Genomic DNA, 14651 nt, shown 5'->3' with positions numbered 1-14651 from the left:
AATGTGCATGTGTCTGCTCAAACGGTCAGAAACAGACTCCATGAGGGTGGTATGAGGGCCTGACGTCCACAGGTGGGGGTTGTGCTTACAGCCTAACACCGTGCAGGATGTTTGGCATTTGCCAGAGAACACCAAGATTGGCAAATTCGCCACTGGTGCCCTGTGCTCTTCACAGATGAAAGCAGGTTCACACTGAGCACATGTGACAGACGTGACAGAGTCTGGAGACGCCGTGGAGAACGTTCTGCTGCCTGCAACATCCTCCAGCATGACCGGTTTGGCGGTGGGTCAGTCATGGTGTGGGGTGGCATTTCTTTAGGGGGCCGCACAGCCCTCCATGTGCTCGCCAGAGTTAGCCTGACTGCCATTAGGTACCGAGATGAGATCCTCAGACCCCTTGTGAGACCACATGCTGGTGCGGTTGGCCCTGGGTTCCTCCTAATGCAAGACAATGCTAGACCTCATGTGGCTGGAGTGTGTCAGCAGTTCCTGCAAGAGGAAGGCATTGATGCTATGGACTGGCCCGCCCGTTCCCCAGACCTGAATCCAATAGAGCACATCTGGGACATTATGTCTCGCTCCATCCACCAACGCCACGTTGCACCACAGACTGTCCAGGAGTTGGCGGATGCTTTAGTCCAGGTCTGGGAGGAGATCCCTCAGGAGACCATCCGCCACCTCATCAGGAGCATGCCCAGGCGTTGTAGGGAGGTCATACAGGCACGTGGAGGCCACACACACTACTGAGCCTCATTTTGACTTGTTTTAAGGACATTACATCAAAGTTGGATCAGCCTGTAGTGTGGTTTTCCACTTTAATTTTGAGTGTGACTCCAAATCCAGACCTCCATGGGTTGATAAATTGGATTTCCATTGATTATTTTTGTGTGATTTTGTTGTCAGCACATTCAACTATGTAAAGAAAAAAGTATTTAATAAGATTATTTCATTTATTCAGATTTAGGATGTGTTATTTTAGTGTTCCCTTTATTTTTTTGAGCATGTTCTTCAGCGTACACATCAATCTGAATTGTTCCACGCATGCAGACTGTGTGGTGAAGAAGGCGCAACAGCTAGGAACACAAGCATTTTGCTACAACTTTAATAACATCTGCTTAAATATGTGTATGTGACCAATACATTTTGATTAGATTTTTAAGCCCAGACTTTAGTGTGTATCGCACTCTTTGATGTCTCCTGTAGGGTCAGTACTGCAGTTGGTGTGGGCTGGAGTGGAGACACATGACAAGGAGGAGGGGAAAACATTTCAGGGGCACGGCTCTAATCTTCAAACAACCAATAAGAGGCTGGCTGGCTGGACTGACCTCACCAGTTAGCACTCTAGTGCCTTGGCCGACCCAGCTGTTTGATCTGGCCACTGAATTAACCAAACTTTTGTCCACTTCCACTTCACAGACTAGCCCTTATGCTGACTCTGAAGTATTAATTATAGTTTGGGACTGTCTCTCAGACTTTCTGGACCAGACTTCTGCAGAGGTCTCTGCTTCTTCCACAGATCCACTTAGGATATAGTATGCAGTCTGTCCTGCGCTGAAGTGCCTCAGTGAGAGCTCCCCATCTCAGCCTGCAGAGCTCATCTGGATTTAGAAAGAGCTGCTGGCAAGGTAAGATGCAACCCATACATCCATCTGCATTAGCTCTGAGATGTCAATGTGTAGACGTGGGAAAAGATAGGGGCATCTCACTTATACGTTTGATGTGACACCTACAGTATGACAGGTTGTTATGTGAGTGACGGGGGAGAAAAAAAAACGTTGCAATTTCTTTCATTGTTCATGCCCTGAAAAGCATTGACAGATGGTCATGATCATGATGGCTCACTTTGGAGTCATTATAGCAATGAGGAGGATGTTTGAGGCATGGCTGCAATGGAAATCAATGGGGATCGCCTACTACAAAACTATAGGCCTCCTCATTCCTACCAAGCCTTCAACCTAAATTTCACTGCTTATATCGTAGGCTTTAGAAGAGCATACTGAAATAACCTAATATTGGTCCAACAACCCAACTTTTGTCCTGACCTGATCCACATTAGTTTCTGTTAGTCACACATCCATTTGGGGGGGACCATGTTCGCTTAAAGTCCTGGGGCTTCTGATCACCGGGCTTGTGCGCCTCTCTGAAGCAACAAGATGTCTGCTAGGGATTTAACCTTTTATATAATAAGACATAGACCTTGTTGTAGCACAGCTAATATCGTCTAGCGCCGAGCACATGTGCCGCTGGCACGTTTGAAGCAGCATATTCCATCTCACGTGGCACTGTCAGGCCTCCCACTTTGGCTGCTTATTACAGAACTTTAGCCAATGAGGGGGCCATTCTCCATTACCCATGTTCCCATGACTCATATTTCATCCTCCATGCATGCTGGCTGCACATGGTAAACCTAGAAAGCAGGGTCAAAATGAGTTTTCAACTAAAGAGTCTGCAAAGTTTTCATTCTTCTTGAGTGGAGGAAATTGCCACCCTTGTTCATTTCATTATTTATAACCTTGATGTGTTTATAAATCGTTAATATACATTGTCTTTGTCCTGATTTTTCTCCTCCATTCATGAATTAAAACAGAATATCATTACACAGTGTTGTTCGTGTGGGACTCAACGAATTCCCTGACCCCATGCACAGAATGTACAAAGTGTACACGGCGGGTGTGCCCTGTGCTCTAGCACAAACATGTAAGGATTGAGAGACTGCCTGTTGAAAGTGTAAAGACTATTTTCAGACAGAGACATATCTTTTTTGCTGACCTTTGTTCCCTGGGCAGGAAGTGACGGCTGTAAGAGGACACCCCCGTACATTGCATTCTCACACCTATTTAACAGTGCAGTCCACTCCTGATAAGTGCACTTTGGATATGTGCAAACTCCTGTGCAATATAACTGCATGGCCTGGTTTAGTTGAAGTTAATAGGGAACACCGTCTTCTTTTTCCTTTCTCTCTCTACAGCCGCTAACAAAGGAACATTGTAAACCAGCATGGCACGGTGAATGACTTTAAGAGACTCCAATGGCAGCCTTTTCAGTTGCGTGCATTCAGTTGTACAACTGACTAGGTATCCCCCTTAACCTTTCCTATATCTAGGTTAAATTCCATGTTGCAAATTGTAATAAAACAGACAGCTCTTTGATTGATTTTATCAACGACTGCTCTCCTTTTTGTTTACCTGGAAATTCCTGTTACACTGTGCAACATGCAACATGTTGTAGCCAACATTAATGGGTTTTCTGTATACCACATAGTCCATCCTGAAAAATGTTTGTGTTCAAACGAGAAACTCAAAGGCTGTCATATATAAGCCCACTGTAGGTCATTGAGTCATTATATTACCTTTGCATCAAAGCGCTGTCTGGACAGTGTTACGAGGAAAAAATGGTCTTTTGAAAAGAAAACACCCCACTTTCCTCCAAAACTTCAGTATTTAATCAATGCAATCATATCACCCCAGCTCAACTCTCAGCTTAGCGTCCCAATTTCTCAAAACTCTGGAAAGATAGAGGCACCACTGTACAGTACACAAACTGCTAATCCTATATTGTTTTCACCACCACAGCGGGCCATCACTTTGTTTAGATCAAGAGTCCTCTCCACAGAACATGCAGAAGCTCTAAATCATTACTCTCTTTATGAAAGCATAGCCCTTAGCTTTGGAGGAAGCTAAATATAACATATATTCATGGTTTGATCAATTTGCACTGTGGATGGGCTCCCCAGTGTAAACAATACAATAAGCCATGTGACTCTGGAGATGGGCCTGTATTCATCAGCTCAGAAGTGAGGAGCCGTGGGAGTATAATGGACGGCTGGAATTACAGTAGGTGTAAAAACCAGCTCCAGAAATGTCACCCACACAGTCAATATTGGGCTTTTCAGGATGCATCTTTCTGGCCAATACAATTCATCCATTTACTTGAGAAATACGGAGGATGAAGTTATGGATTCTGCGTTTCATACACTGGTAAGAAATAATCATGCAAATGGCCTAAAGATGAAACTATTTAAAGCGGCAATCAGCAGTCAAACCAATAACAAAGCGTACTCCCCAAACCCTGTTTTGGTAAGAAGCTGAGGGGTGGGGCTGGAAAAATGTAACCTCTATCAAATTCATAGACGGATCTATGGATGCAAGGACTGACTATCCATGATTTCAAAATGATCGTTTTAACCATGTTTTGAGGCTTCTTTCCAAAATGGAAACAAACAGGCAGTGGAGCCTGTTCATTTAGATTGACTTTGTTTACAAACGTTGGAGTAAAACAAGCTTATATTTTGGGCTCTGATGGGGTACGACAGATGAACTAACCTCAAGAAGCGTTTATACGTTAATAAGCAACTGCTGATTGCCCGTTTTTAAGTCAACATTTAAATGATCAAACCATTGATGTTAACAGGACATTTTCATGCATGCCTTACCCCTCTCACTGTTTGATATTTAGTTCTTGTTGCAATAACATTAATTCACTGAAGCAAATGACCATGACACACCTGTGATATCTACCAAACATAGCCGCAGGAAGTAGGGGTGCTGAGGGTGCTGCAGGACCCCCTGAAAAATCAGAATTAAAAAAATATATATATATAAAAAATAGACTTTTTTGAAGAAAAATTTTGTTCTCAAAAGTAGTGCACTGGGCCTTTAACTAGTATTAAAAACATTTTTTTCATCATCTCCACTTTGGCAAAAAAGGTAGTTGTATAATTAAGAACAGTATTCTGCAGTATTCAATAGTTGGAATTGTAAGAGTTGTTGCCCTGTCCCTTTCTCTGCGATTGTCATTCTAATGGGATCCAGAAAGAACAAAACCCTGTCCTCAAACATTTACATCAAAAGGTGCAAAGTTATGGGCAACAACCACTTTTTGTGCAGTATTAATTTACCATCCTTACAAACCACTTAATGTAAATGTGCATTACTGTATTGTGTATATAGGCTGGTCATCTAGGTTTGTACATGTAGACTTTCCATCAACATGAAGAAAAACAGAATACAGTAATTGAGACATCAAGTGGTTTGTAATGCTGTGATGTGAGGATGGTGAGTTGCTCTGCATAAAAGCATCTATGGAAAATAAATGAGTAGACCATTTCAGTTAGACTAAGCAATATTTTTTTATTTTTTATATTCCACAACTATTATCGGATTAACTGTTTTGTACAGAAAATGATCAGACTCACGTTACAAATGCTGGTAAACACTCAAGAAAATTCACAAGAGTATTGGACTGGGCCTTTACTAGTCCTGTACTGGTGGACCTATATAGATGTCATCAGCACGGGCAAAAAATATTTGCCACGTGTTTTACTTTTCTATTATTTCTCTATTTTCTTTCTCGCTGCATTGTTGAGAAGGGCCCGTAAGTAAGCATTTCACTGTTGGTCTACACCTGTTCTTTCCGAAGCATGTGACAAATGAAATTATATTTTAATTGATCTGACCTTAACAGTAAAGAAAAACTCTTCCTTGAACATACATATTTACTTTTGTGATTAATGTTTGTGTTCACATTGTGAAACGTTGTTAACATAGTTTGATTCATAAAAAAAAGTACAGTTCTAGCTTTGTTTAAATGATGACATGTTTCTGAAAACTTTATTCATCTTTCTCCAACAGGTGCCCATTGCTGTGTAGGGTCCTGTGCTGAGGAGCTTGGTGAGCAGCAGCCATGCCGCCTGCCATTGGAGGACCCCAGGGGTACACCCCTCCAGAGGGGGGCTGGGGCTGGGCGGTGGTGGTGGGAGCCTTCATCTCCATCGGCTTCTCCTTTGCCTTTCCCAAGTCCATCACTGTCTTCTTCAAGGAGATCGAGGTCATCTTCGACTGCTCCAGCAGCCAGGTGTCCTGGATCTCCTCCATCATGCTGGCAGTCATGTACGCTGGAGGTGAGCTGGAAAATGAAATAGTACACCACTCCCAGAAATGTACATGTTAAAAACGTTTTGGATATACAATAATAACACAATAACATATTTTTTCACACAAATTAAATTCTAACATGTTAAAAGTGTACTCCAACCATCTTTGCTTTCACAAACGCCTGAAAAGCAAGAATGGAGTGCATTTTTTGTTCCTAAATACATTACAAATTTTACATGCCATGGAACATATTACAATTGCAAACGGAATGTGTTAATTTCCCAGTAGGGAGAGCTAGTGTGATGAGATGGTGTGTAGCAGAAGTGAGCTGTAAGATGCACAGCCAGAGTGAGTAGTGGAGCATTGTGTAACAGACCTGGGTTCAAAGGGTATTTGCCTTCTTTCCAATACATTGAGCTTTTGATTGAACCTTGGCAGGGAACGGCCCAGGCGACCATTTAATTGGTTCCATTGCGCCAGGCAAACTCAATCAAGCACAGCTAAAATATTTTATAGAAAACAAACGCTACTTCATCCCAGACCTGTTGTTGGCAGCGTGTAACCGCTGCCTAAGAGCCCATTAGCTACATTGATATTGTCATCAGTAATAACAGCTGCTAAACACCTCAGTAGTGTCCTTCTAAAGCTTGGTAATCCCATGAAGGGAATGGTGATGATCATTTTTAAGTGCTACTGACACCTTTTAGCTACTTTAGATCATTAAGCATGTGTCCCAAATCGTGTCGCACCATATCCTCCTACAGCTCTCCAGATGACGTTTGAGACTTTGGAAACTTCAATTTGGCTTTCTTTTAGATATTTTATTTGATGCAAAAAAATGTGAATGATCGATACGACAACATCTTAGAAAATGTCTACCATCGTCCTTCATGCTCTGACCGCTCCTTTTAACATGCCTGGATCTGGAAGCCTATGTTAGACCTCCGTATTCTCGGTATACCTTTCAGTGCGAATGCAATTGAAGAATACACTCTACCTTTTGCTCAGTGGACCGTTCATGCACCTTCTTTTCTTCAGTCATACAGAGCTCCCATAGTTTCCCACCCATTGACTATGTGGAGTGAGGTCACTGGGCACCACATCAAGATGAAGTGTATTGTCCAAAACGAGACGGTGAGGCCTGAATCAAACCACTGTCTTTGAAATGAAATGAAATGGGAATGCTTTTACTCTTCAGAAGCAACGTCTTTAACAGTGCAACGGTGTCTGTCTCCTGATTCTCTGTGGATGCGGTTCCTCTCTTTCCAGTGCGCTTGTCAATGCTCTGATCACATCAATGTTGTCCCAGGTGACATCTGAGGCTGAGGAGATGAAATGGCCAACATGAAAGTCAGGCAGACCACTGTGAGTGTGTCGGTTGGTCTGGCTTCCTGTACCAGCGGGGACTGGGGTGAATCAAATGCTGGGTGATGTTCTACAGGTCTGCCCAGTAAACCGGTGATACGCCTCTTTTCATCTGCATGACATTCAAACCACACACACACACACACACACACACACACACACACACACACACACACACACACACACACAGAACAGTAATCAGAGGGACTCTCCTTCTCATGCCCCTTGTCCCTCAAGACGAGGTCTGGCATCAGGTAACAAAGCGTTGTCGGCATTGTCTGTGTTCTCTCCAGGAGGGGAGATGAATGTAATAAACTGGTGCGGTGTTGTCTCGTAAAAGTTACTAAACATTGTTATTAACTGCACAAATTGCCAGCGTTTTCAGCCGGCTTAGTAGTATTGCCTGTTTACAATAACGTGTAAGAAAAACAACTGTACGAGTAATTACCAAAATACTGAACTCATGAGAGGATTAGTGCCGGTATGTTTCACGTGTAGTAGCACAAACTATATACACAGTATAGTAGGTCAAGCTTCAGTAATAGCAGCACTTTATGAATTCTTGAATGATTTTGGAACCATATTCCTAACTTAGTATATAAGCGACCGGCATCATGTGTGTAAGTATAGTCCACTCAGATGGATAAGCAGTCATTAACCCTACTGAAGTACAAAGCTGCCGTGGCTGCCCCCCACCAGATCAGTGAATCACTGCTATTTATTGTTCAGCAGTACATTCCTTCAAAAGATGACACCTAGCTCAGGCACACGTTCAGGAGCTGCATGGGTGAAAGCCAGGTCACTGGGTCATGCAGTAAGAATGTCTCAGATGGTTCCCAGGAGATCCCAGTTCCCCCTCTCTGAGCTCTGAGTAGGTTGCATGTTAGCTAGGTTCTGGACACATTACTGCCTGTGCATGATGAGGAACACATTACTGTGTAAGCCCACAACCTCTAACCCCTCTACAGGACCAGAATACACAGGTCCTGTCAGACTCAGACCCTAATGACGTCTACAACCCAGTCCTGGCAAGCCTTATAATGGGAGTGATGGCCAACGGTACACAGCACACAATATGTGTTCTTCTAGATTGTAGTTCAATGAGTCATTGAATCAATTGTTTTTAGAAATACCTTCTTTTTTTTACAGTTGTCTTGAAGTACTTAACAGTAACCTACCTAGACTCCCAAAGACCAAGTAGCAGCACAGTGGCAATCCATACATGTAACATTTTTGATAGGTAGGCGTTCATGCGCTACAGAAAATGGCTTGTGTTGCTTGCCTTATTTAACTGTAAGTTGCCATAACAATTTATTGAATAGTATTTGTGAGTCATCCATGAATGCTATAAAAAAAAATCATGTTATGGAAAATTAATACATTTACTGAATAATGGGACGTAGTCCTCTTGTCCCCTCTTGAATTTCTTACCTATCCTATCCTTCTCATAATGTCTTACATTGTCAGGTTTGGTCATAGGCTACCTCCTCAGACTTTTTCCCCCCTCACCAGCTCTTCTTTGTAAAGGGAGGGGACAGGCTCTTTGTTGGAGTTTAGCCTCGCCTGCATTACAATCTAAGAAGCCTTTGTCATGTTCCGAGCTGGCAAATGAGTCTGGACAACCTCTAAATAAAAACTGTCACATTCTATTTAGGTTCCTTCAGTGGTGCCGAGATTTGGCAGGGAGGCTGAAGCATCTTCCACGTCGATCTTCGCTCCCATTTTGGCCCTGTTGTTGTAAGCCAGACAGAGAGTGGGCATGCAGACAGAGAGTAGGCATATGTTCACATAGTGTAGTGAGCTAGCTGTGGTTAGGCTCAGTTTATGATCCGTAGTTACCTTGAATTGGTGTTGCCAAAACCTCAGATTCAGCCACACCTTATTGGAATGAATATGTTGCAGTCTAAGACAATAGCAAAATGATGATATTGTGAACAGCCTCCAATGTTTCCAGAAGGGGAGATAATAGGGCATATACTGTAGTAGTAGACTGTGGGGTGAACCTGAGGCCATCATTGATTAGAAAAATGTGGAGTATGTTATTCAAGTCACCAATAGACAATAAACTGTATATTCAGACATCGGTGGTACAATGGGTGGAACAAAGGTAATTTCCCTTTTAATGTATTGTTTCAAAATGAAGGGATAGTATTTACTATTACATGGGACTTATGGTAGGATACCCATAGGGAATGAGTCTGCCTAAAGGAGTCACCATGCCTCAGTGCAGCTGGTGTCTAGCTGATGTCGGCTAGGCGAACCGAAAAGTGTGCTTGCATACTCCCTTAGAAGACCTTTGCTTGAAAAAAATGAATCGGCAATAGTACTGTTTGTCCATTTTGAGACGCGATAGCCAGTTCTCAAAATAGTCACAATTAATCGAAGATAACTCAAGAAATCTGTCATACATTTTTTGCCAAGGAGATCTTAGTTGCGCAGTTTTACATCTAATTAAGATGTAGGTAGAGCATAGCTCTTGCAACATCAGGGTTGTTGGTTCGATTCCCACTTGGGAACAGTACGAAAAAGTACGATAAATGTATGCACTCATTAGTACTACTGTAAGTCGCTCTGGATAAGAGCGTCTGCTAAATGACTAACATGATGTTTGATGCAGTATTTTTCATGAAAACTAGTTGTCTCTTGTTGAATGACAACAAAGACTTTATTGAAGAATCCCTAATGTTGACCAGTCACCGATGAAGGGGTGTAGACTTTGGCTCCCGAACTTCGACTGGCCTTGAGAAAAAATGTTGTGTGCCCGAACAGCCAACAAAACCCTTACCAAAGTCCAAAACAAACAAAAACGTCACCAAATGTCATCATAATATATGCACAAACTGTTTTGGCTGGGAAGCATGCGGACGCATTAAGTGTAGCCTACTCTACTGTATTTATGTTGTGCTAAGTATGCTGCTTGGAGACAGTGGACATCAAATGCAATGTACTTTATGGTTTCAGTCCTAATTGTGTCCAAGTACTTTCAACTTTTTTTTTCTATACAAAACCTCTCTCTTACACACACACACACACACACACACACACATCATCATCCTGCACACACATTATCACCCACAGAGCAGAATGAAGCAGGATTTTACAGTAGCCTAGTTCTGAAGTGCTCTTTAGAGACTTCTTCTTTTGTCATTCTCGGCACATACGTTAGGAATACACAAACCGTAGCGTCACCTCACAATTTCATTGTGATTGTCTTGTTTGGTGTGAGATTGCATTGCGAACAGTTGCTAGACCAGAGAAATTGCTGCAGTGCTGCAGTGAGAGAAATCATTGCACAAGTTGTGTTGATTCTCTGGCTGCACCGGTGTTTCTCAGAACAGTGGCTTTGGGGAACTCTAGTGGTCAAATATAACATATCTCTCAAGTTATCTGGCTTTTCTTATTATACAGTATTTCCCTTTTTCACGTTTTGAATAAAGAAAGGAATCTTCTCTATGAACATATTTAAAACCATGTTAATAAAGAGAAAGGAATTCAAAATGTGATTCTGCCATCCTATAAAGGTCGTCAAAATTTGATTTCAATAGTCATAATGGTATAGTCAGTTTTGCTTGGGCATATTTGCCTAATGTAACTTTTCCCAACGCGTGAACCATCTTGACTGTTTGGATTGCATTTGTCATTTGTGATGTTTGTGTTTTGTCTCAGGTCCTATCAGCAGTATCCTGGTTAATAAGTATGGGAGTCGTCCAGTCATGATGTGTGGAGGATTCCTGTCTGGGTGTGGACTGATTTCTGCCTCCTTCTGCAACTCAGTGGAAGGACTGTACTTCTGTGTGGGAGTGGTCGGAGGTCAGTGATATATAAAGTAACTAAGTAAAATACTTTGAAGTGCTACTTAGGTAGTTTTGTGGGGTATCTGTACTTTATTATTTATATTCTTGACAACTACATTCCTAAAGACAATATGTACTTTTTACTCCCATACATTTTCCCTCACACCCAAAAATATTAACTCAGGCAGGACAGCAATATGGTCCTATTCACACAATTATCAATATAACGCATTGTCATCCCTACTGCTTCTGATCTGGCGGACTCACTAAACATAAATACTTTGTTATGTCTGAGTGTTGGAATGTGGTACTGGCTGTCCATCAATAAAATAAAGAAAAAAGAAAGAAAGAAAAAATTGTCCCGTCTAGTTTGCGTAATATAAGGAACTTGATGTATAAGCATTTCCTTTTACGTTTTACTTTTATGAGAATTTAGTACTTTTTCCACCACTGTACTTAAGTACATTTAAAACCAGATACTTTGAGACTTTTTGCTGGGTGACTTTCACTTTTACTTATTATTTTCTAATGGGACGGTTGAGCTGATATGATTATCATGAGATTGAAACAAACCAAAAAATCCCAGGACATAGACATATGATATTGGCAGAAAGCTTCAATTCTTGTTAATCTAACTGCACTGTCCAATTTACAGTAACTACTACAGTGAAATAATACCATGCTATTGTTTGTGAAGGGTGCACAATTATGTACTTGAAAATGTATGAATTAACCAATTAGGCACATTTGGGTGGTCTTGATACAACCTTTTGAACAGATATGCAAAGGTTCATTGGATCAGTCTAAAACTTTGCACATACACTGATGCCATCTAGTGCCCAAAGTCTAAATTGCACCTGGCCTGGAATAATACATTATGGCCTTTCTCTTTCATTTCAAAGATGATGGTACAAAAAATACAAAAAAAACTCATGCTTTTTTCTTTGCATTATCTTTTACCAGATCTAATGTGTTATATTCTCCTACATTAATTTCACATTTCCACAAACTTCAATGTGTTTCCTTTCAAATGGTATCAAGAATATGCATGTCCTGAGCTACAGGCAGTTAGATTTGGGTATGTCATTTTAGGTGAAAATTGAAAAAAGGGTTGGATCCGAGGTTAAGTTATCTTTACTTTTACTTAAATATGAGTACTGTTTCAACCTTTGTCAGAGGTAGGCCTCTTTCATTTATGATCACAATTTGTTTTTTTCTGTTAAGGACCTTTATCGCCCTCTAGGGAACTCTTTAGGATCTCTATCACGACTCTCGTAGCCTGTGTCTAGACTAAAACCAATGGGAATTCACTAAACATAAATATTTTTTGAACTGTTATACATTTATTTCAACAGGCTTGGGACTGGCATTCAATCTGAACCCAGCCCTTACTATGATTGGGAAGTACTTCTACCATAAGCGGCCTATCGCCAATGGAATCGCCATGGCAGGCAGCCCGGTGTTCCTGTCCACCCTGGCCCCACTCAACAGTTGGTTATTTGACCAGTTTGGCTGGAGGGGAAGCTTCCTGATCCTGGGAGGCCTGCTGTTCAACTGCTGCGTGGCTGGCTCTCTCATGAGACCCATCGAACCAAAACCACAGTCTTCCTTGAAAAGTGAAGATGTTGCCAAAGAGAGTATGACATGTGGGCAGAAGTGCAACAGTTTTATTGACCTCTCGCTGTTCAAACACCGGGGCTTTGTGCTCTACCTCATGGGTAACGTCATCATGTTCTTTGGCCTCTTCTCCCCACTGGTGTTCCTCAGTAACTTCGCCAAGAGCAGGGACATCCCCAAAGAGAAAGCAGCCTTCCTGCTGTCTATCCTGGCCTTTGTGGACATGGTGGCCCGGCCCTCCATGGGCATTGTGGCCAATACCAAGTGGATACGACCCAGGGTGCAGTACTTCTTTGCCTGCTCTGTGCTGTTGAATGGCGTGTGCCACATCCTGGCCCCCATCTCCGTGGACTACACAGGCTTTGTTATCTATGCCATCTTCTTTGGCTTTGCCTTCGGCTGGCTGAGTGCTGTGCTGTTTGAGACACTCATAGACCTGGTGGGAAGCCAGCGTTTCTCCAGTGCAGTGGGACTGGTCACCATCGTGGAGTGTGGGCCTGTCTTGTTAGGACCCCCTTTGCTAGGTGAGTATGTGCACACATACATGTATTTGTAGTTTAGTTACGCACCTTGTTTCTATATAAAGACACACAATCATCTAACTGGTTAATTTTTATGAAAAGTAAAGACTATTAATTGTAAATTGTATCATAAGTTAATCTTTTGTTTTTCGACAGGTAAATTCAAAGACATTTACAATGACTACCAATACACCTACCAGAGCTGTGGGGTGGTCCTTATTATTGCCAGTGTGTTCCTGTTTGTGGGGATGGGTATAAACTACCGGTTGTTGCAGAAAGAGAAAAGGGAGGAGGAAATGAAGGCTAATCTGGAGGAAAAAGAAGAAGAGTCCAACAAGGACAATGCTGCCAAAGAAGCCAGGAACGACAGGTTGAGAGCATTTGATGAGGCAAAAACTGCAGAAGACACAGTCTAACTCTCATTACCATGTGAATGTGTGAATTTGATGTCATCGCAATACAGTCAATTAGATAACGTAGACATCAAATTCATTCAGTTCAAGTCCTTGCCATGTAGCAGATTTCATGTAAAGATAATTCTCAGCCCCATTTCCACTTCTGTCATTGAATAATGTATTATTAGTATAATATGACTGGAGCAAGATACACTTATGTATGATATAGGCATGCAATTTCTACTGAAATGTACTGCCGCCCTGCAAGAATATACTCTATTTTATCAATCTGGACTCCAGATGGTCCATTTTCTGCATAAGTGTTGTGATATATTTTTGAATATTATTACATACAGGTCATTTGTTTATACTGTGTTTGGAATTTCATAAATGCACTTTTATATAACTGCAATTTATTATTCTGTGAAAAAAATGGAATGGCTATAGAACTTTTAGAAGCTTTAATAAATCACTATAACATTTTGTTCACACTGTCATGTCAGGTTTCTTTCTCTCTGAAAGCATTTCTAAAAACCTGGCCTTAAAGTAACACTGTTAGTGAGTTACATGAATAATCAGGTGTAGTCTCTTGATATGACATGTATTCACAATGTTATTCAATACAACTTAACAACAATTACTCCTGCTTTAACAAATGATTTCTACACTTCATGACCAAAAGTATTTGGACACCTGCTCGTCGAACATCTCATTCCAAAATCATGGGCATTAATATGAAGTTGGTTCCCACCTTTGCTGCCATAACAGCCTGCACTATTATGGGAAGGCTTTGCACTAGATGTTGGAACATTGCTGTGGGGACTTGCTTCCATTCAGCCACAAGAGCATTAGTGAGGTTGGACAATACTGTTGGGTGATTAGGCCTGACTCGCAGTTAGGCATTCCAATTCATCCCAAAGGTGTTCGATGGGGTTGAGGTCAGGGCTCTGTGCAGGCCAGTCAAGTTCTTCCACACCGATCTCGACAAAATATTTCTGTATGGACCTCTCTTTGTGCACTGGGGCATTGTCATGTTGAAACAGGAAAGGGCCTTCCCCAAACTGTTGCCACAAAGTTAGAAGCACA

At 41.8% G+C, this 14651-nt stretch overlaps 1 protein-coding gene across 1 annotated transcript; it reads left to right on the top strand.

The window, feature by feature from the left end:
- Window positions 1–1318: 1318 nt before the first annotated feature.
- LOC106582732 (monocarboxylate transporter 1) lies at window positions 1319–14052 on the top strand. Its single transcript, XM_014166106.2, has 5 exons — window positions 1319–1625; window positions 5631–5899; window positions 10905–11048; window positions 12388–13173; window positions 13327–14052. Exons 2-5 carry the CDS (start codon window positions 5683–5685, stop codon window positions 13584–13586), a joined length of 1407 nt encoding a protein of 468 aa, XP_014021581.1. The 5' UTR covers window positions 1319–1625; window positions 5631–5682; the 3' UTR covers window positions 13587–14052.
- Window positions 14053–14651: the final 599 nt, after the last annotated feature.

This window comes from Salmo salar, chromosome ssa22, assembly GCF_905237065.1.
Source record: "Salmo salar chromosome ssa22, Ssal_v3.1, whole genome shotgun sequence".
In the NCBI taxonomy this organism is placed as follows: Eukaryota; Metazoa; Chordata; class Actinopteri; order Salmoniformes; family Salmonidae; genus Salmo; species Salmo salar.
Note: the sequence above shows the minus strand (reverse complement) of the source record. Positions and strands in the feature narration are given on the sequence as shown.